General features: G+C 41.0%; 2 protein-coding genes across 3 annotated transcripts; one reads left to right on the top strand and one right to left on the bottom strand.

Moving 5' to 3' along the window:
• The first annotated feature begins 75 nt into the window (after window positions 1–75).
• On the top strand, window positions 76–7,187 carry eps8l3b (EPS8 signaling adaptor L3b). Of its 2 annotated transcripts, none has more exons than XM_015967707.3 (20): window positions 76–213; window positions 1,173–1,264; window positions 1,333–1,448; window positions 2,006–2,070; window positions 2,147–2,305; window positions 2,523–2,672; window positions 2,802–2,887; window positions 3,210–3,313; window positions 3,421–3,536; window positions 3,624–3,759; window positions 3,835–3,914; window positions 3,993–4,067; window positions 4,156–4,301; window positions 5,209–5,401; window positions 5,707–5,747; window positions 5,820–5,913; window positions 6,171–6,287; window positions 6,365–6,465; window positions 6,560–6,692; window positions 6,768–7,187. In XM_015967707.3, the coding sequence occupies exons 2-20, from the start codon at window positions 1,227–1,229 to the stop codon at window positions 6,807–6,809; spliced, it is 1,992 nt and encodes a 663-aa protein (XP_015823193.3). In that variant the 5' UTR covers window positions 76–213; window positions 1,173–1,226; the 3' UTR covers window positions 6,810–7,187. The 2 variants fall into 2 exon arrangements, with proteins under 2 accessions (XP_015823193.3, XP_070400747.1); XM_070544646.1 differs by having other exon boundaries at window positions 6,560–6,696; window positions 6,768–6,907.
• LOC107390786 (glutathione S-transferase Mu 4) lies at window positions 7,096–20,377 on the bottom strand. Its single transcript, XM_015967712.3, has 8 exons — window positions 20,217–20,377; window positions 10,059–10,134; window positions 9,916–9,980; window positions 9,747–9,828; window positions 9,504–9,601; window positions 9,329–9,424; window positions 7,529–7,639; window positions 7,096–7,446 (listed from the first exon to the last, which is right to left on the bottom strand). Exons 1-8 carry the CDS (start codon window positions 20,250–20,252, stop codon window positions 7,351–7,353), a joined length of 660 nt encoding a protein of 219 aa, XP_015823198.1. The 5' UTR covers window positions 20,253–20,377; the 3' UTR covers window positions 7,096–7,350.
• Window positions 20,378–21,463: the final 1,086 nt, after the last annotated feature.

Genomic DNA, 21,463 nt, shown 5'->3' with positions numbered 1-21,463 from the left:
AACCCTTTGGAGTCATAATGAGACACAGTTTGCTTTCCCTGAGACGATGAGTCCAACCAGCCCCCTTCTTATTCCGTCACTCCTGACAGAACTTTGATCACTTCGCTTTCAGGCGCTGAGGACATGTTCTCCTGAGGATCGGATTTTTTTCTGATTTGTTCTAGAAAATTACTTTCCAAGGAGGACGACGATGACACCAAATCTGAGCTGAAGGTAAACGGGATGTGATGTTAATTTGACGAGATTAAAAGGGAAGGGCATCAAATGACTTAATGGGAAGTGGCTGTGCTTCCTGATTTGAGACAGAAAATGCGTTTTTTTTAGATAGTGGATAGTTTTGTTGCTAGGTTGTCCTTTTACATCCTACGATCAATTCAGGAGGAATGATGGATTTAAATGATGCTGGAACTGAAGGGTGAATAGTCGTCTGCGGTTTCAAGACAGTTTAATTATGAAGTTTTTGTAACGCTTTACAATAACTGTCCTTTTATTAATGTTGCTTAGTGTTTTATTAAGCAATAATAGAGCATTAACTGCTTAACCATATTATGTAATGCATTACTAAGGAGGCCCTTTGTCCTAACCTTAAGGACACGAACGATAACGTTAATAAAAAGACCCTTTGTTTATTAATGCTTAATAATGCACTTAAATCTTAAAGGGACCCTTATGTAAAGTGTTACCGACGTATTTTTAAAAATTCAAACACTGATTTTATTTCAGCTTCTGTAACTGATTAATTGAACATCGCATTTCATCAATTTGATTCATTTACACTAAAATCTTTGCTTAAAATCAGGTCAGAATCAGATAAAAAGCAACGATGGACATTGGCACCAGAAAACCCCCAATAAAATTCAACACGTAGGACATTTTCTTCATTGAAAATCACATTTGAAAAAAGCTAATTAGAAGCTAGAATGAAATAAAAAAGAAAAAAATATGTCTTTTGGCAAGAAAGGAGTCAGTGCAGGGTGTGAAAAGGAAACTCTTATCTGCTTTAGTCAGATCAGGAGCTGATTTTGTTTTATTAAAGAAGTATGACATGGAATAGGGGCCTAAATCAGAGGGAGGGGTCAAACATGATCAAAGATACGCAAAATGCTGCCAGAGTCGTGTCTTCAGCCTCCGGTGGGTTCGAGTCCGCAGACTCATTTTGTCCTCTTTTTCAGGTTCATCCATCTGATTCCCACCAATCTGAAGTAGAAAAACGCTGGCGGTTCATCATGTTTGGAAACAGCGCCCCCTTCTCCTACTCCCCAGGGTGTGTCCCCTGAAGTGGTTTATTTGGACTCTGTGTGGTTTTCACTGACATGCTTTGTTCCTCTCCAGGGGTTTCTCACAGGAAGACTTCCCTCAGCAGAGACGAGCCTTCCAGCAGGATGAGCCCAAAGAGGATCTGCTGCAGAGAAACGGCATTTCCAGACCCAGCGGAAGATCCATTTACAGTAAGATCAGAACACCTCTGCAGTTTGGTGTGACATAATTTATGGAGACAATATGTAGTTTATACCGTTAATCTCTGGATGAAAATTAACTAAATGATGCCCAGTTGTTGAAAAATGTTGGTGACATCATAACGTATAACCATAAAAATCAGGTCTAAAATACATGAAAGCGGGTCCAAGTCTCTGGGAGACGCCATGCTTTCTTCTACGGGAGCCCGTGAGGACAAAATGCATTTACTGATTTGTAACAAGAAGTTAAAAACTTTCGCCATTCTTAAACATTGTTGTTTTACACATTCACCTCTTCACTCGTTGCCAGTGATGAAAGGGAGTCTGCTGTGATTGTCATTTTGCTGGAGGTTGAACAGTCTGACAAAGTACTTGTTTAAAAATTGAGCATCCAGGGATTGTTGACCCTAATGGCCTTCCGTTGGTAAGGCCTTACACATAAATACAGCTTGCTTGAAATGATTCAGGTGTGTGCCCCCCCCCCCCCCCAATCGCCAGGGAAAATACACACCGTCACTTTAAAACTAAACATGTTCTTTTGATCTCAGTGCAGAGAAAGGAATATTCAGAGGTCCTCAACAGACAACCAGAGAGATTTCAAGTTCGAGTGGAGGTATGAAACCCTCTTCAGGTTTGGAGACGAGCACATCACGGTGCTGTCTCTTTACATTTGTCCTTTCTTCTCCCAGCATCTGTTCACATGTGAGCTGGATGGCCAGGAGGTGAAGACAGTGGACGACTGCGTGTCCAAACTAATGAAACTGGACGCCAAAGGTCGTCTGTGGCCTCAGGAGATGATCATGGAAGCCGCGGGAGGGTCTCTCCTGCTCTGTGACATTGAGACCAAGGTTAGTGGTAATCTGTAGTAGAACTTTGGTCTCAGAAATTACGTTTTGAGCATCATTCTTAGACGTTAATGTTTCACAGGTTTTATCTTAACTTGAATTCACACTAAGAATTTACTTTTGTTCAGAAGTTGTTGCGTTAAAAATGAAAGCATCTGGACTCTTAATTATCCATGTTCATTTACTGGGTAACCTGCAGCTTCTCCTTCTGACCTCGCAGGCTCAGCTGGAGGCGATGCCTCTGAGCAGCATCGTGCAAACCAGAGCGGTCCTGGACAGCTGCGCCTACAACTCTCTGCTGACTGTAACGGTGCAGGAGCGCAGCAAGCGTTTTCCACAGGTCTTCATGTTTCAGTGTGAGGAGACCAGGGTGAGCACGGGACCTTTGGCCCGATGGAAGCTCCAGAAGAGGACAGATGTTTCTGCTGTTATCTGTAGATGTAATAATACTAATATCTGTACAGATATCTGGGGTTAAAAAGCAGGTCTGTTTTTTCAGGCGGAGCTCATTAAAGCTGATGTGGATATGGCGGTGCAGAGGGGAGGGAGCGATACGGACCCCCGCAGGGAGCCGACTGGCATCAGGTACAAAGAAAAGGACGTTTCCCTTGAACAGTGGTGTCCAATCTTTGTGAGAAAAGGCTCAAAATCACCAAGTTAAAAGTCCAAATGTGATCATTTTAAATACAAAAGATGCTTAAAATCTTTCATGGTGATTTCTTCTTTGCTCTGCTCAAAAAGACTTAAAACAGACATTTTAGTAAAAGTATGAACATAAAAATGTTTGAAAGTGTCCCCAGCCTGTACTTTGGACATGCCTGGTCTAGGAGGAAGTACATAAACACAAACATTAAAATCTGCTTTGTTAATGTTTTATTTTTCTGAATAACCATGAAAATGGAATTAGTCGGCATAATCCAGGAAGCTTCCGGCAGGGCGTTCCCGTGCAACAAGAGGGGATGCTCCCACCTCCAGACTACGCAGCCCCACAGGGGATCGACAGAGAACCAAGTATGCTGCAAGCACACACACTTATCTAATTTATTTAGTTTAACAGTCTGGATGAGTTATCTTTAAACAAACCGTAAACTCTCAATATCCTTAATTTTTCCAATTAGATCCCATGCCTCCCCAACGCTCCTACTCCTCACAGGAGGAGATGGTGCATTCCTCCACGGTGAAGCAGAACAGCCCAAAGATGGCTCTTGACAGATCAGACATCGGGGTGAAAACGGTTGGTGCTGCTGTTATGAAAAGGGTGATCAAGGTGAAGAAACACGATCAGAGAGCTGTAATAATCCGTCTCATTCCTTTTCCTCAGGACATTTTAAACCACGTTATCAATGATTTGGAGATCTTTGTGGCCAAAGTGTCAGCGTCAGCAAACACCCCCTCGCTGCCAGAAAACGGTGGCAAAAAGAAAAGCGGGTCTAAGAAGAACAAGTCTAAAATAAATGGTAATTTCCCACCAACAACCCCCTGCCTGATGTGTCAGATTAGTTATTAATGTCTGAGTTCATACATCTCTACAGCACCTCCAGCATTCAGTTTGCCACACTGGGATGAATACACCTCATGCCTTCAGAAAATCAAATATGGATTAAATCTGCTGGTAAATATTCATTCAGACTCAACAGACTGGAAACAGACCAGACTGAATTGAGTCTGAACATTTCTGACTATATTTCAGGCCCAGCTCAGCCGGGTTCTGACCAGCCCCAGTGCCCCTGAGTTTGTCCACATCTTCTTCACCAACCTGAGCATCGTAAGCCCTTCAAAGTTCTCTTATTTCAGATATTTTTATTATTGTTTTCCTCTCATCTTTGACAGCGTTTTGCTTTAATGTTCTCCAGATTGTTCCTCGGTACCCTCCAGACCTGCCTCCTACAGTCGTGGCTCCCCTGCTGACACCGGAGGCTCTGAACCTGCTGAGTCAGACGCTGAGTCCAGAGGAAATACATCTGTGGAAGTCCCTGGGTGACTGCTGGGCTGTCCCCAGGTAGGACGGCCTTTACTGTCCTCACACACAAGCTGCTTTCTAAATCTTCTAAAGTTCCTGGCACACCCGAGGGCTGGGCGAAGTGCTGACGTGTAAACAGGTCGGGGTTAGTGTGGCTTTTATAACACATGGAAACAGCGTTTCAGCATGAAGCAGTTCAAGCTACATTTTAGAAGAATTGTGGCTTTATTAATAAAATTAACAATAAATAAAAAGTATGTCTTACTTTTTTGTGGTCCTACTAATCCAAAATATCAAAGGGGATAAAAATTTCACAAACCCAGAAACAGGGGTCTCACGAGGACGAAAAAACATCCTCTAATTTTTCTTCTGATTTTCTGACCTTTGGACAGTTGCAGGTCGCCAGTTTCCTTTTTGAAAGGATTTGGGGTTTTCCCCAGACTGTGAATGTAAAATGTCAGCACAACCACAATGTTGACATTTTAATATTTAAACAGTAATGGACACCTTATTTATGGTCCAGCTTAATTTATTTTTCTTTATTTTACTGGACAGCACCAAAGGGCAACATTTTCTAATTAAACAGCTGCTTAATAGTTTATAGATATGTTATTAATTAACCTGTAAAAACTTTATAACTCATTAATATTGCTTACTTTGCATCAATTAAGGGTGAGACATAGAGAAAACTGACTGGTGCTGCTAAATAATGAGCCAAAGCTGTTCTCTCTATCTCACCCTTATTTAATGCAAATGAAGCACTCATTAAGGATTTATAAAGTCTCACACGTAATTAATAAAGTCTCTATAAATCATTTATTAGCCATTTGTAAGGGAAGCCTTATTTTAAAGTGGTACCACTTGTTTTATACTAAAAATAAAGCATAACATTTATTAACTTTTGTTTTTATTCTGTTCTGATCCAACATGATTTATCCTCTCTAAGGTCTGGCTGGCCCGATAATGTCCCACCTTACATGCCAGAGTTTTACGATGGCTGGCAGCCTCCCCCGCCCTCTCATCCACCTCCTGAGCTTCTTCCTCCTCCTCCTCCTGCGAGCGCCCCGATCAGCAGGAGTTATAGCCAGCGCCAGAGCCAGATCTACTCACCCAGAGCCATGCAGCAGCAGCAGCCTGAGGTGTTAACAAACCCACAAACTCCCACATTTATCTTTTTAAAGTTTAAACTAACACTTGTAGCTCCTTCAGCGTAAATCAGTTTTGTATAAATAGACCTTTTAGAGGCAGAAACAACAGCAAAGTTATTGATAATGGTTGACATTATTGCTACTGAACAAAATTCCCTTTATGAATGGCTGTTAAATGTAACCACTGCTACTATTTTGCAATGACTTATCTTGCTGTCGTCATAACAACAGAGGAAATGTGTGTCCTGAGTTTATCATCTGTAGTTTTATCGTGCTGTACTTTGTGCCATTTACAGCTCGTGGCCAATGGTCCCTGGAGTCCTGCACCACATGCACAGTAAGCTTTGTCAACACACTTTTTCACTTTTGAAAGTGTTTTTGCATTTCATTCACAAGTGAATCATTTAAGTCCCACAGAGCCACCTCTGTACATGCATGTCATGTACAGCTTCACAGCCAGAAACAGCCAAGAACTAACGGTGATGAAGGGTGAGACGGTTCAGGTGAGCAAAGGTGACTTGGTCATGATCAAAAGAATAAGATTTGTTTTATCTGTGTGTCCCAAGAGGCTGCAGGGTAAGTTATTTCTCTCCACTGAGTCTGCTGCTAGAAATCAACCTAGGATACTTGGATTTGAGACTTTTTTGCAGCATTCTCTGTTGGCTTACGAGGCTTCCCCCCTCAATTGAAATCATTTACTAATAGTTATGTTGCAAGATTTCCAGTTGTATTGACATGCAGGATTGTTCTTCTTTTACAGGTGGTTCACAAGTCCAGGCCATGGTGGCTTGTTCGTAACTCCCGTAATGAGGAAGGCAACGTTCCTCCAAATGTTTTGGAGCCAATCGATAATGTCAGATCCACTGAGGACCAGCCGGTGAGCCAAGTGGAATTGAGCCCTACTCGAGGGAAAAACATTTTTTTATTTAAGTAAAAATTTTCTATTTCTTTCAGTTTCCCTCCCAGAGGAACAGCCGAGGCCCTGTGACTCTGGACATGAGCTCCAGTCCTGCAGAAGTGAGAGCATGGCTGGAGTACAGGGGTTTCTCCAGGATGTGAGTACTTCAAGGTGTTCATGTTGTAACAGTGGCCTGCTTTTTGTAGACAGTGCTGAAAGCGAAACTTCTTTTTCCACTTTCTCTTGGACAGTACGGTCTCCAGCCTCGGGGTTCTGACTGGAAGACAGCTTCTGGGAATGTCCAAAGACGACATCAGGACCGTGTGTCCAGAGGAAGCTGGAAAAGTCTTTTTCCAGCTTCAGGGCATCAAGTCATCACTCGCAGTAGGTAACGAGTAATGTCGCACTTCTACCCCAACGCCACCACACATCAGTGACGTTCGATTCTGTTGTCTGCAGCTGGCCAGTGAACCATCAGGCATGTACAACAGCCACTACTAACAGCTGCCCCAACATCTGGAGTCCAACATCCTTTTGAGCAGAGATGAACTGAACTTCATCCAGTGTCCATTTCCTTTAGCAAGAACACTTAAGAGGATTTATGTTGTTCAGCAGCTAATAAATTATTTAAAGTACAGTTACATCTTTTACTCTTAATACAGATCCACGTACAACCCATTTGTCCTGAACCCGTTGAGTCACACCTAGATGTATTTTTGGAGCAATAACTCCCCATATATAATTTTCTGATGTGATTTGTTGTAGACAATGTTAGTAACATCTAAAATCAAAGAAACTCACAAGATTTGTTTAATCTTTGCAAAAACTTTGTTACAAAAAGCTTTTACTGAAATAAAAAGTCCTAATTATTCATACAAAGTTGTCTTTTTTCCTGTTTAAACAAGCAAGAAGATGTTTTAGGCGAAGCTTGTGAACATGTTATACTAGTGATCAAAGCATGGAGCCTACAACAGTTTTAAGAAAAGACTGAAGAAAACTTCTAGCTGATGTAAAATGCTTTTAGATTTTAAAAGGCAGTTCTTCACTCCTTCTTGTTCCCCCATTTGGCCATCTTGTTGTTGACAGGAGTCTTCATAAATCTGTCCGACTTCATGTAGGCGGCAATGTTGTCCAAAGCCTAGAAAGACATTTAAACAAAAACATTGGGAGTCACAGATGCACAAATTCAACAGAACAAATGTTCGTCAAAAGGTTTCTACCTCAAAACGATCCAAGAAGTCTTTCAGGTTCTTGAAGTCATTTAGGCATGTAGGATGGAACATCCTGTGCTGATCCAACAGCTCATACATGATGAAGTCCACAAAGGTGATCTGTTGTAAAGATTTAGACAAGAGGGTCAAAAGTCAAATTTTAATTTATACATGCACCTATAACAGTCCCTTCTGCTAGCTTTCAGGGTGTCATCTAATCTTCAAAGTAATGTTCATTTGTTTACCTGAAAATGGACACGTTTTATCAATGCAAATATTATTGCAGTAATCTATTTAGATTTTCTCTCCATTCAGCCATGTACAGCATAGCCCACAACGCCCCCTGGTGGTACTGCTTTGCATTTCAATAAACAGAAAATATGAACTTTTGTTTTTAATTAGAAACTAAAAATAATTTTAAAACTCACAAGACAACCGTAGCCACGAGTTCCAGTTTTGGAACATTTTCCACATCATTTCAAAACCTGTTATGCCCTAAATGGCCTACGTAGGCTGGTGTCGGTACTAAGGCTGAACAATTTTGGAAAATAATCTAATTTCAATTTTTTTCTTTAATATTGCAATTTAATTCACGATTATTTTGTCAAGGGGCTTTTCTAATTTTTTCAACTAACAGAGCAAAATAAATAAATAAATAAAAATCCATGTCACTTGTACTGATAATAAACAAGTTTAATTGTCTACATATACATAAACACTCACAAGTAAAGACAAAATTTTGTATTTGAAGGTGCAACGCTTTGCAGCCAGGAGCACATCCTTTAACGGAGCATAGGTATTAACATCAACTGTGAAAATGTATATGAAAGAAGTGTGTCCCATTTATTGAAGTCTTTTGTGTGTTTAGTTTTTGACGTCTTGTCCATGCAGAGCTTCTGTAGTTCAGTTACGTTCATAGCTGCTTGCCAGTGGAGTTGGAAGTCGCTTAGTTTTCTTGATTTACTAAAATATCTGTCTGTACTTATTTGATTAAAGACAGTTTTTACTTTTTATTAGACTCCAAATGCAATAATTTGGCACATTCCTAATTTGTAAGAATGTAATCGGTGATATTAGCATTAGCATCCTTTTGGGTTTTTTAATGTATATTAGCGTTGTGCTAACCACTCGCTGCTAGTCAAATCGCAGCCTTTGCAATAGAATTTTTTTTTGTCACATCGCAATTTAATTGCATATGCAATTAATCGTTCAGCCCTAGCTAGTACCAAAAACTGGGTCCAATTGTGGCCGCAAAGACCATAAGTGAGTGGCTGTGAAATAGGCAGTCTAGTTTTCAGATTTATTCCTCCCCTTACCTCAGCATATGTCCCAGAGATGGGAATTGTGGCATCGACAAGTCAACTCCATGCCGTGACTTTGTTCTGCTCAGCAACTGAACCAGGTTCATTCATTGTGCTGATTGAAATCACCTGCTTTAGTTGCTGAACTGAAGAAAAACACGGCCCGAGAGGACTTGTTGATGCCACAATTCCCCATCTCTGATATGTCCTGTCACTTAGCAACTGTGACAACAATAAACTTAGGGGACCTGGCACACGAGCTACCTCGGTCCCTAGTGAGGACATTTTCTACCATCGGAGACAATGGAACAGACATCAGATCCGTCCTTTCAGCATGTGAACAAATGAATGTTTCTAGCAAAAACGTGAACGTTGAATGAACCTGAAGCTAGAACTCTTTTCATCTCACTGTACAAAAGTGAACCAAACCAGGGTACTGACAAAGCCTAAAGTTGCACTCCTAATTACTGATCATGTGAAGCCTTTTGAGTTCATGAGAATAACTTACCTTGTCACCAGCAAACCACTTCCTGTCTCCCAAGAAGCCAGAGAACTGCTTCAGCACACCTGGTAGTTTCTTAAGGTAGTCCGGCTTTATCTTATCCTAATTTTATAAAGATTAGATTCACTTTAGACAAGACACAACTATGTGCAACAGTCCCAATTGTTAACTAGATGCTTACAAAATCAGTGTAGCACATCATCACAAAGCCGTTTCTGAAGTCCATGGACTGGTTCTCTAGGATGTCCACTCGGACCTTTTCGTCCTCAGTGTCTCCACCTGTTACCAGATCAAAGGTTAAGGAACTTAGAGACCACACATAAGGCTGCAAAACTATATAAAAAGTGTGTTTATTATTCCATAGCAAATAAAAAAAGACTAGACACTAGTACAGAATTATTAAAACGGGACAAACGGTACTTACACATGTTATGCTTACGAGCAATGTATCTCATGATAGCATTGCTCTGCACAATCTTCCTGCTTCCATCCACCAGGTAGGGCAGCTGCAGAGAAACAATCCCAAAATAAAAACTTAAAAAATGCTTTTAACCCGCTTTACAATTAAACTCAAGTACAAATTTAACTCTTACATTGGGGAAGTCCATTCCAAGTTTATCTTTTTCATCAAACCAGCAGCTTTTGTCAAAGTTAGGAGCTGTGTGGGAAACATGATGGTCACGTCACTGACTTAGAACTTTTCAGATGAAGACCGTTATTTTGTTTAATAAGTTACCTTCTCCGCAGACATAAAACTTGTCCTCATACTTGGTGCCGGTGTACTCCAGCAGGAGGCGAATGGGCTGGGCAAGCTGCACAAGATCAGAGCGCATGATTTAATGTCACACATAAAAATGTCATTTATTAGATTTACGGTGAGCTGTAATAAAAGTGGCTCAGTAATAAACTATAAATTCTTATCAGTGTTTATTTAATGATGAAACACAATAATTGTTGGTGACCTGCAACTATCTAAAGGTCAGAAAACCATGTGAGAATGCGGATAAGAATGTTTGCTTTGAACCTTTCAAGGGATTTTACCAGCTTAAAAAAGTTAAATGTTGCCATGTGTGACCTCACAAAAGTCACTTCCTCTCAGTCTTTTAAGTAAATTTGCTCCAACATGATGTTGAATGTTTACGATATCAGGTAGTACCGATAGAATGAAAAGATAATCCTCAACAAGCCTGATCATCCATTCCCCAATCCCGGGGCTATTCTTACTTTAATTACTTTGGTACAAGCTTTGGAAACCTACTCGCTCGCATCATTTGGTGTGAAAATGAAATTCCACGAAGCACATTGTTAACTACAGCCCTGGAAGAAACAGTTTAAATCATCCACACATTTCCCACAATTTTTCCAGGGTTTGTGTGCAAAACTGGCTGAATGAAAATTAAGACATTAAGTAAAGGCAATTTTAATAACTGATGTCCCATTTGTGTTCTAAAGATGCATTTACCGATTATTTACAAATGTATGCTTTGAAATTAGTGATGTGAAGTTCACGAACGAATCAAATCTTTTGAACAGGTTTTCAAGTGAATGATGAGAGCCAAGTCCCTGTAGAGAGCCGTTCATAACAAACCTCCCCGGAAGTTGGTCAAACTCACCGCTCAAACCCCACCCACTGCTTTGACGGATGTAGGAGGAGGACGGAACTATGGGAGGAATGCTAACCAACCCTGTGCGCCCTCACGGACACCGCAGGAAGACGTCTGCTCACTTCGTTCAAAAGAGCCAGTCTTTTGAACGGCTTTGAGATAAACAACCGACTAATGAACGGCTCCCATGAAAGAGGCATAAATCCCATCACTATTTGAAAACAGCCTGTATGTGCTGATGAGGTCAGATTGCATGTCTGAATCAACTAAAAGTATAAAAAAAGTGAATTCCTATTAGGTTTTCATTAGGGATGCACAATATGTCGGCAATATTGGTATCAGCAGATGTTAGGCATCTTTTAACATAGCAGCAACCAATATTTTTTTCCTCTTCTTTCCATTTGTTTATCTGTTTCAGAGGGTGGGGGTGAGGTGGGGTGATCTGTATTTGTTTAGTCATGTGACAGTGATTGTAATAATCTCAGAAGCATAAATGTGTGCGTACATAACAAATTCAGCTTTAACAATTTTCATTCTATAAAAAATCTGCAGATTTTAGAAGTATTAATGTCAGTATATTATATCTGCAAATATCGGTTATCAGCCACAACAGTGATAATATCGGATATTGGTATCGACCCAAAAATTTCACATCGGTGCATCATTAGTTTTCACAAAATCCCCTTAACTTGCCACCCTGACTTAAACTGCTTAAAATATCCCAAACCTTAACCGTACTTGGAAAACTCCCCATTCTCCTAAGATAAAGAACCTCTGTGTGGTCACAAGTTCTTTGAAACTTCTTCAGATGGTCATCTATGGCGTTTAAAGCGTGCCACAACCCGTGCACGCGCATTGGGTCCACAGCGCGCGTGTGAACGGGACTCGCGAGCGGAAATATACATGGCGAGAGGTCGTTTGTGCACTGAGAGGGAGCAAATGGTGTCTGTGAGCGCACAAGGATGTGCACAAGTGGCAAACCTGCGTGCGCGCGTGGTCAACGAGCACACGGCAGAGGAAAACGTGCGCGCGCGGCAGCCTCTGTGCGCGCTCAGCAGCCTCTCTGCGCGCTCGGTTTCTGACTCCTGCTCGCTCGGCTGTAAGGGTTTTGGCACTCTGGAGGCGTGGCCTGTGGCAGATCTTCTCTGTCCTCTGATTGGTTAGTGTACCCCGCACTTTACCCTCTACCTATCTATATAAAAAAGTCTGCTAGTCAAGTAGTCGCTGGCATAGCTCAGTTGGAAGAGCGGGTGACTCTCGCCCCGGAGGATCCAGGTTCGAGGCCGGCCAAGGAAAATGCAGTAGATGTCATGTTAATTTTTCTTAATTTCAGGTATTTTACAGTTGTGACCGTTCAGCTGTCATTAAACGTCCGAATGTTTGCTGGGCAGTGTTTTAAAAAGTGCACATAAGCTAGATGGTTTTAACCATATAAAATTACATTTTTTGTGATACTGGAAAAATACATACTGAAATAAAACTACTGATTGAAAACTTTATGACTGTGGTTGTACAATATATGACTCACTAATACACTGCAAACTCCCTTAGAGTGGGGCTTCCAGAGAGAGAGAGAGAGAGAGAGAGAGAGAGAGAGAGAGAGAGAGAGAGAGAGAGAGAGAAGTTCTTGCCTCATTAATGAATTGTTTATTTTTTTCAGTATTTAATTGACAAATTATCCTTTCAAATAATTAATTGATGAGTTACATAATTGTCCATTTAGAATTGTTGAATGGACTGAGTCAAGTTTGGTGCACTTTATATATTTCAAAACATGTTTTTTTTTTATTTTAATGATGCATATAAATAATTTAAATGTTAATTTAATGAAATATTTCTATTTTTTCATTACCTCACCCTTGTTTTGACAAAAACGGGACCTTGCTGGATAATATCATGGAGAAACTATTTGTTCACAGTACATGGCTCAGTGAGGATCTGTGTAAAGGAGGAGATACTCAGAAATCTGTCTGCAGATTGTTACAACCCAGACTGGAAGTGGCGGGCTGTAATAAGAAAGGAGACCAAACAGAGGAGTGGGGGTTCAACAACTGATTTATTTAACAAAAGTAAGGATTTACTAAAGCAAGTTAGTGAACAGAAAATGGCCAGTGAGGACTCTCCACCACACTGGAGAGACCCAGTGAAAGCAGAAAAACAGTAGGCTTTGTAGGCAGCACCACACCCTGAGCCCAGGTGCCACCAAGGCTGCTTAACCAGCTGCCTACAACAGAAGAAAAACACAATTAAACACAAATGAAAACCCAATGAGATGGTGGGGGCATCACAACACGTTCAGGACTACCCAAACACCAGTAAATCTTGACTGCACTGATCTGAGGTGTCAATGGCCATATTCCCCTCTCTTCCAGAGTCATATATTTTCCTCAAGTTCAACTGCACTCTGAAGAGGCTCATTTGGATTGTGCCACATAGGCCAGTGACCTTTGTCTCAGCACTGTATGCTGGAACTATCAGCGACCAACCTGGGAATCTGGTGTGTTGAAAATGCTACAACTAGAGATGGTCATCTTGGTAGACAGGGGTTTCTGCATTGATGACATTGTGCCCTGCAAAGTGTACAGGCCAGCTTTCCTTTCTGGCAAACCTCAAATGTCTGCATGTAAAGTTATAGAAACAGAAGCCATAACATCTCTGAGTGCATGTGGAGCGCTCCATTCATCTGGTCCAAGAACACAAGCATTTTGATTGTTATTCCCCTCCTTGCATTTGTAAACAATCAGCTATATGCTGTGGTTTTTCTCCTTACCAACTTTTAAAATAGCCCACTAGTGAAGGCCTGGGCAAAGAAGCCTGATGTCTGAGAACCTCAACATATGTACGGCAACCATACTGTATATTTACACGCTTTCATAAAGAAACTGCATATCAAGCTTTCATTCAGATGACCTTCAACAGTGCTGCACCCTGCTGAGGGACATCCGAGTAAAACCTTGAGATGGCCATTTTCTGTTCACTAATTTGCTTTAGTAAATCCTTACTTTTGTTAAATAAATCAGTTGTTGAACCCCCACTCCTCTGTTTGGTCTCCTTTCTTATTACAGCCCGCCACTTCCAGTCTGGGTTGTAACAATCTGCAGACAGATTTCTGAGTATCTCCTCCTTTACACAGATCCTCACTGAGCCATGTACTGTGAACAAATAGTTTCTCCATGATATTATCCAGCAAGGTCCCGTTTTTGTCAAAACAAGGGTGAGGTAATGAAAAAATAGAAATATTTCATTAAATTAACATTTAAATTATTTATATGCATCATTAAAATAAAAAAAAAAAACATGTTTTGAAATATATAAAGTGCACCAAACTTGACTCAGTCCATTCAACAATTCTAAATGGACAATTATGTAACTCATCAATTAATTATTTGAAAGGACAATTTGTCAATTAAATACTGAAAAAAATAAACAATTCATTAATGAGGCAAGAACTTCTCTCTCTCTCTCTCTCTCTCTCTCTCTCTCTCTCTCTCTCTCTCTCTCTCTCTCTCTCTCTCTCTCTCTCTCTCTCTCTCTCTCTCTCTCTCTCTCTCTCTCTCTCTCTCTCTCTCTCTCTCTCTCTCTCTCTCTCTCTCTCTCTCTCTCTCTCTCTCTCTCTCTCTCTCTCTCTCTCTCTCTCTCTCTCTCTCTCTCTCTCTCTCTCTCTCTCTCTCTCTCTCTCTCTCTCTCTCTCTCTCTCTCTCTCTCTCTCTCTCTCTCTCTCTCTCTCTCTCTCTCTCTCTCTCTCTCTCTCTCTCTCTCTCTCTCTCTCTCTCTCTCTCTCTCTCTCTCTCTCTCTCTCTCTCTCTCTCTCTCTCTCTCTCTCTCTCTCTCTCTCTCTCTCTCTCTCTGGAAGCCCCACTCTAAGGGAGTTTGCAGTGTATTAGTGAGTCATATATTGTACAACCACAGTCATAAAGTTTTCAATCAGTAGTTTTATTTCAGTATGTATTTTTCCAGTATCACAAAAAATGTAATTTTATATGGTTAAAACCATCTAGCTTATGTGCACTTTTTAAAACACTGCCCAGCAAACATTCGGACGTTTAATGACAGTTGAACGGTCACAACTGTAAAGTACCTGAAATTAAGAAAAATTAACATGACATCTACTGCATTTTCCTTGGCCGGCCTCGAACCTGGATCCTCCAGGGCGAGAGTCACCCGCTCTTCCAACTGAGCTATGCCAGCGACTACTTGACTAGCAGACTTTTTTATATAGATAGGTAGAGGGTAAAGTGCGGGGTACACTAACCAATCAGAGGACAGAGAAGATCTGCCACAGGCCACGCCTCCAGAGTGCCAAAACCCTTACAGCCGAGCGAGCAGGAGTCAGAAACCGAGCGCGCAGAGAGGCTGCCGAGCGCGCACAGAGGCTGCCGCGCGCGCACGTTTTCCTCTGCCGTGTGCTCGTTGACCACGCGCGCACGCAGGTTTGTCACTTGTGCACATCCTTGTGCGCTCACAGACACAGTTTGCTCCCTCTCAGTGCACAAATGACCTCTCGCCATGTATATTTCCGCTCGCGAGTCCCGTTCACACGCGCGCTGCCATGTATATTTTTATGGCAAGCCAAAACCGTCACAATACGCCACTTTCCCAACCCGTCTAGTTAAGAAATGGCGAAAAAAACGCCGTTTGATGTGCCAAGACGTCGTAAAATACGGCGAAAACTCTGCCAGAACGCCGTAATTTACGCCGTTCTGAACGGTCCCGTAGAACGCCCGTAAAATACGCCGTTTTTTCCGGACATTGAACGCCGTTTTTTACGTCACCCTAATCCCAGACGCGTTCTCTGTGTGGGTGGCGTAAAATACGGCGTTTGGTACGGACATTGAACGCCGCTTTTTTCGCCGTTCTGTGACATAAAACGCCGCTTTTAACGCCACTTTGTGACAGTTTTAACGCGTTTAAAATTCAACTTTACTCTCATTTATGCAGAGCCCTCCCCATGGGTTTCTCATCCACTTAATTTAAACTCCAGTGACCCAATGAAAGACGAGGAGGTTGAGGCAGCACTAATTCATCCCAGATTCGCCGGGCTGTCGGGCTGTGCGGACTGCTGTTTTCTAATACAACTCGGCTCTGTTTCAACTAATTTCACTGTATTGAAAAAGCCTTGAAATGTAGTAATATTATCAACAATGTGTCAACATTATTATTTTTTCTGTCCACCTGTAAAAGGCAGAAACGCTGTTTCAGTCAGACCTGATGATTACTTAAAAGTGTGGCTGCCGTATCAGTCTGTCCTCGTGGCTCGTGAGTCCAGCTGAAACATCAGTGCTCTTTCTGTCCAAAACTCCATTCTTCTTAAGTTCATCCACTTTCAGTATTTACTATTGTGACAGTGTGTGCTGTCGCAACGTCCCGATTGATCATGCGCCCTGGCTACTTGGTCAAGGAAATGTTCCTTTGGCTGACTGGTTAGAGCGTATGACTCTTACCCGGGAGTCTGGGGATCTAATCCCGCCCGAGCCCTCGTTTATCCACCTGGCCACACTATTGTTTTTTTTTTTTTTTCGTTTTTTTTTAACGACTGTTATACTTGTCTTACAGGAGCTTCTGAAGATGTTCTGTCTTGCTTCTCCATCATCACTCTCCAGCTCCTCAGACCAGCCACTCCAGAACCTTCCCAGATCCAGGATCAGAGCACTTTAATTAAAGTTTGAAACATGTCTGCTTGTTGTTCTCCTATAGAAGCCTTAAACTAGAATTTGCTAATGAGCTTTCTTGGCTAAAATATGCTCTTAAATGTTTTTATTTACATAATCAAGAAACACGTTTTTCATTGCTGCTTCACCAAGACATGACTGAAAATGTCCTCATGATCCTGAAACGCTGGTTAAAACAAATTACTTTTAACCTCTTATAAAACAAACGTGCCTGTTGATGATTATGCCACTATACTGAAGCACCTGCATACTTGCTACCGATTTGCTAACTTTCTGTAATATTTGATATTTAAGTTGAAAACATGAAATGCTGTAACACAAATTCCAAATGTTCTAGTTGAGCACTTGTTTCTAGTCAACTAATCATTATTTCTGTGATTAGTCAGCTTTTTCCTTTTCAATAAACACATGGAAAAATTACAATTATCTTACTGAAAAATGGTTTAACAGTGTTGCACATGTATAATAATCTGCACTGGTTTTCACAGTTACGGCATTCTTCAAACTATAATAATAAAATAAAGTGAAAAGATATTTACAATTGATTACTTCAAGTTCCTACTATTTACATTTTATGCATCGATACTGTAAATGGCTGTTTACTAAGGCATACAAAGTCAGTGGAATGTTCTCATACGGGTTCTTGCCTAGTAAGCAGGGGGTTGCCTCCTGTAAAAATGGAGATGATCAGCCTCATTTTGTCTTTCAGCACACTCCGTAAAGTCCTAAATTTAAAAAAATGTGGTTTGTGGGAGAGGCTCATCTACTTTCTAAGGCTAACACTTTTAAACTCCTCTTAAGCACACACTCAACTTGTTAATAACTAAAAGGATTGTTCAATACCTGCTCAAATAAACAAGGCAATTCTACAGACTCGTGGATTTGTAAGTAGCATTAATGAAGAATACAGGATCATATAGAACAGAAATATGTAGATTTACAAGCAAACTACCTGTGTACAGGCACTGACTTTGTATGCCTTAGTAAACAGCCATTTACAGTATCGATGCATAAAATGTAAATAGTAGGAACTTGAAGTAATCAATTGTAAATATCTTTTCACTTTATTTTATTATTATAGTTTGAAGAATGCCGTAACTGTGAAAACCAGTGCAGATTATTATACATGTGCAACACTGTTAAACCATTTTTCAGTAAGATAATTGTAATTTTTCCATGTGTTTATTGAAAAGGAAAAAGCTGACTAATCACAGAAATAATGATTAGTTGACTAGAAACAAGTGCTCAACTAGAACATTTGGAATTTGTGTTACAGCATTTCATGTTTTCAACTTAAATATCAAATATTACAGAAAGTTAGCAAATCGGTAGCAAGTATGCAGGTGCTTCAGTATAGTGGCATAATCATCAACAGGCACGTTTGTTTTATAAGAGGTTAAAAGTAATTTGTTTTAACCAGCGTTTCAGGATCATGAGGACATTTTCAGTCATGTCTTGGTGAAGCAGCAATGAAAAACGTGTTTCTTGATTATGTAAATAAAAACATTTAAGAGCATATTTTAGCCAAGAAAGCTCATTAGCAAATTCTAGTTTAAGGCTTCTATAGGAGAACAACAAGCAGACATGTTTCAAACTTTAATTAAAGTGCTCTGATCCTGGATCTGGGAAGGTTCTGGAGTGGCTGGTCTGAGGAGCTGGAGAGTGATGATGGAGAAGCAAGACAGAACATCTTCAGAAGCTCCTGTAAGACAAGTATAACAGTCGTTAAAAAAAAACGAAAAAAAAAAAAAAAACAATAGTGTGGCCAGGTGGATAAACGAGGGCTCGGGCGGGATTAGATCCCCAGACTCCCGGGTAAGAGTCATACGCTCTAACCAGTCAGCCAAAGGAACATTTCCTTGACCAAGTAGCCAGGGCGCATGATCAATCGGGACGTTGCGACAGCACACACTGTCACAATAGTAAATACTGAAAGTGGATGAACTTAAGAAGAATGGAGTTTTGGACAGAAAGAGCACTGATGTTTCAGCTGGACTCACGAGCCACGAGGACAGACTGATACGGCAGCCACACTTTTAAGTAATCATCAGGTCTGACTGAAACAGCGTTTCTGCCTTTTACAGGTGGACAGAAAAAATAATAATGTTGACACATTGTTGATAATATTACTACATTTCAAGGCTTTTTCAATACAGTGAAATTAGTTGAAACAGAGCCGAGTTGTATTAGAAAACAGCAGTCCGCACAGCCCGACAGCCCGGCGAATCTGGGATGAATTAGTGCTGCCTCAACCTCCTCGTCTTTCATTGGGTCACTGGAGTTTAAATTAAGTGGATGAGAAACCCATGGGGAGGGCTCTGCATAAATGAGAGTAAAGTTGAATTTTAAACGCGTTAAAACTGTCACAAAGTGGCGTTAAAAGCGGCGTTTTATGTCACAGAACGGCGAAAAAAGCGGCGTTCAATGTCCGTACCAAACGCCGTATTTTACGCCACCCACACAGAGAACGCGTCTGGGATTAGGGTGACGTAAAAAACGGCGTTCAATGTCCGGAAAAAACGGCGTATTTTACGGGCGTTCTACGGGACCGTTCAGAACGGCGTAAATTACGGCGTTCTGGCAGAGTTTTCGCCGTATTTTACGACGTCTTGGCACATCAAACGGCGTTTTTTTCGCCATTTCTTAACTAGACGGGTTGGGAAAGTGGCGTATTGTGACGGTTTTGGCTTGCCATATATTTTCGCTCGCGAGTCCCGTTCACACGCGCGCTGTGGACCCAATGCGCGTGCACGGGTTTTGACAGGGGTATGACGCGATAGTCATCCATAAAGCCACAGCTGCGAAGGATGACAGGTAAGAATGCCTTAATACAGAAACATGAAAGTGATGAAAGGAGACGTGATGTTTTTGCCCAACATCGATCATTTGTGAAGACTGTGATATTAAAAAAAAGATGGTCACATGGAAACCATCCACAAACACACATTTTCAAAACAATGACACATTAGAAAAGGTGAAAATCTAAAAACCTGCAAATTAGCAAGTGTTCCTTTCAAATTGATCACTACTCTCAGGCTTTTTAAACATAACATAGAAACTTGTGCTAAATGTGAGAACAGCGACAAAAAAATATAAATTTTAAAATTTACATTCGACTCTCCATGCTTAAAGCACAGAAGGTAACCATTTAGACACATGACCTTTCACCACCTGAAGCGGATAGGTGTGTCCACTGTAATATGAGCCACGTTCAAAAACTGGTTTTAGCTCCTCATGAATTAAATACACGTAGCGGATGATAAAGTAGTGAATGACCAACTCTAACAGTTAAACCCACGTGCATTTCAGGCTAAGAAAGAACACATTTAACGCTAGATAAACGTTTTTCAGCCCTGTTTACGTTTGATAACAGCTTCAAAAGCTGTAGCCGTTAGCTACGTCACTGATGAGCCGATGACGCACATACCACAACTTTTAAGCTAGCACGCATTGTAAATAAACACCATGGAGTTAAGCAGTTTATTCTGATTATTTGCGGGAAATGCAAGTTGCTTTGATAGATACACGACGGGAATATAAAATCCTGTCTGGTGCAGTTAAAATAAAGCTGAGCTGCAAACGCATTTGTGCGAATACGTAAAATAAGAATTGCTAACTTACCCCGCGAATGTCCCAGTAAGCTAGCGTCATTGCCATTTTGGTTTACTTTTCTGTAAAATAACAGGCAGGGGAGAGAAGCAGCAGCTGCAGACAAAGCTGTGGTCTAGTAGAGAGAGAGACGCCTCCCGCAGCTGAGGGCTTTTTGTTGAGATGCGGGAAGTGGGAGGGGTAAATCATCATGCACCGAACTCATGCACCGAACCTGATCTGCAGGTTGCTTTTAATTCAAAACACACAAGACAAGGCGTGTGCCCATGAACACGCAAACCTACATCTAATGCATCACTTAAGATTGGATTTTAATATAGGAAAACCTGCAAACAGGGGCGATCTGCAAGGAGGTGGATGCGGGGGTAATTGCCCCCTTGTTGTAAATTTGACCAGTTTTCACAATAAGGAGAAAGACTGAAGTGTGTATCCAAAAAGCTCTTGTCTTATTTTTTCTTATTTTTCCTCAGCCCCAGAGGTGTTACCGGCATTGACATTTGTTTTTACTAATTAAGCATTAGGGAATCTGCATTTGTCTTTTATTGAAAGCTGCTAGGTGCTGTGTTTGACTTCCTGCCTGGCCCGATCTGAACTGATTGATGTATTCTGGAAGCATCCATCCATCCAGCAAGTAAAAAGTAAATGTGTTGGAGTTCTGGAACACAACACAAGTAGCATTTGGAAAGCACTCCATGCCCAGTGGAAACAACCTGACTAAGCAGCTATTAGCAGCTTATTACGATTCACAGACATGACAATTATGTGACCAGTGCAAAGCAGGGGCGAGGCTCACCTAAACATTATTGATGAAATCAGCCATAAGAATATTTTGAAAAAGTTGTCTTCTGTCTTTTTCCATTCACTTATTTATTTTGAAAAGCACATTTTTTTCTGATTTATAAGTTGTCCTAGAAATTTTAGGACTAAGATGACACATTTTGTGTAAATTTAGTTAATTCCATTTTTATTTATGGGGGTTTTCTGCACAAATCATTACCAACCTGCATAAAAATTTTAGGCCCCCTTTTCCCACCCATGAAAACATTTTAGATCTGCCACAGCCAGCAAATCTGAAATTTTCCATCACAGAAACCTAAATGTAAGCTGAGACTTCACACTGGGTAAATATTAGACTCTGTCATGACTTGTCCACATCGATGTGTTGCTATTGGGAGTGCTTTGTACAAAACAAAAGTAAAGTAAACAATCAAGCCTAAAGGTCTCACGCAATCTAAGGGTAACTTGATTTTTTATGTTGC

This window comes from Nothobranchius furzeri, chromosome 15, assembly GCF_043380555.1.
Source record: "Nothobranchius furzeri strain GRZ-AD chromosome 15, NfurGRZ-RIMD1, whole genome shotgun sequence".
Lineage (NCBI taxonomy): Eukaryota > Metazoa > Chordata > Actinopteri > Cyprinodontiformes > Nothobranchiidae > Nothobranchius > Nothobranchius furzeri.
This window is presented reverse-complemented; position numbering and strand designations above follow the sequence as displayed.

Excerpts from the sequence above, each read along its gene's own strand:
- eps8l3b (XM_015967707.3), top strand. The coding sequence starts at position 1,227 with ATGTTTGGAAACAGCGCCCCCTTCTCCTACTCCCCAGG. Across the intron at positions 1,449-2,005 it reads CAGCGGAAGATCCATTTACA|TGCAGAGAAAGGAATATTCA; the intron begins GTAAGATCAGAA and ends TTTTGATCTCAG. Across the intron at positions 5,748-5,819 it reads AGTCCTGCACCACATGCACA|TCCCACAGAGCCACCTCTGT; the intron begins GTAAGCTTTGTC and ends GAATCATTTAAG.
- LOC107390786 (XM_015967712.3), bottom strand. The coding sequence starts at position 20,252 with ATGGCAATGACGCTAGCTTACTGGGACATTCGCGGG. Across the intron at positions 10,135-20,216 it reads CTTACTGGGACATTCGCGGG|CTTGCCCAGCCCATTCGCCT; the intron begins GTAAGTTAGCAA and ends GATCTTGTGCAG. Across the intron at positions 9,425-9,503 it reads TGATGTGCTACACTGATTTT|GATAAGATAAAGCCGGACTA; the intron begins GTAAGCATCTAG and ends TTATAAAATTAG.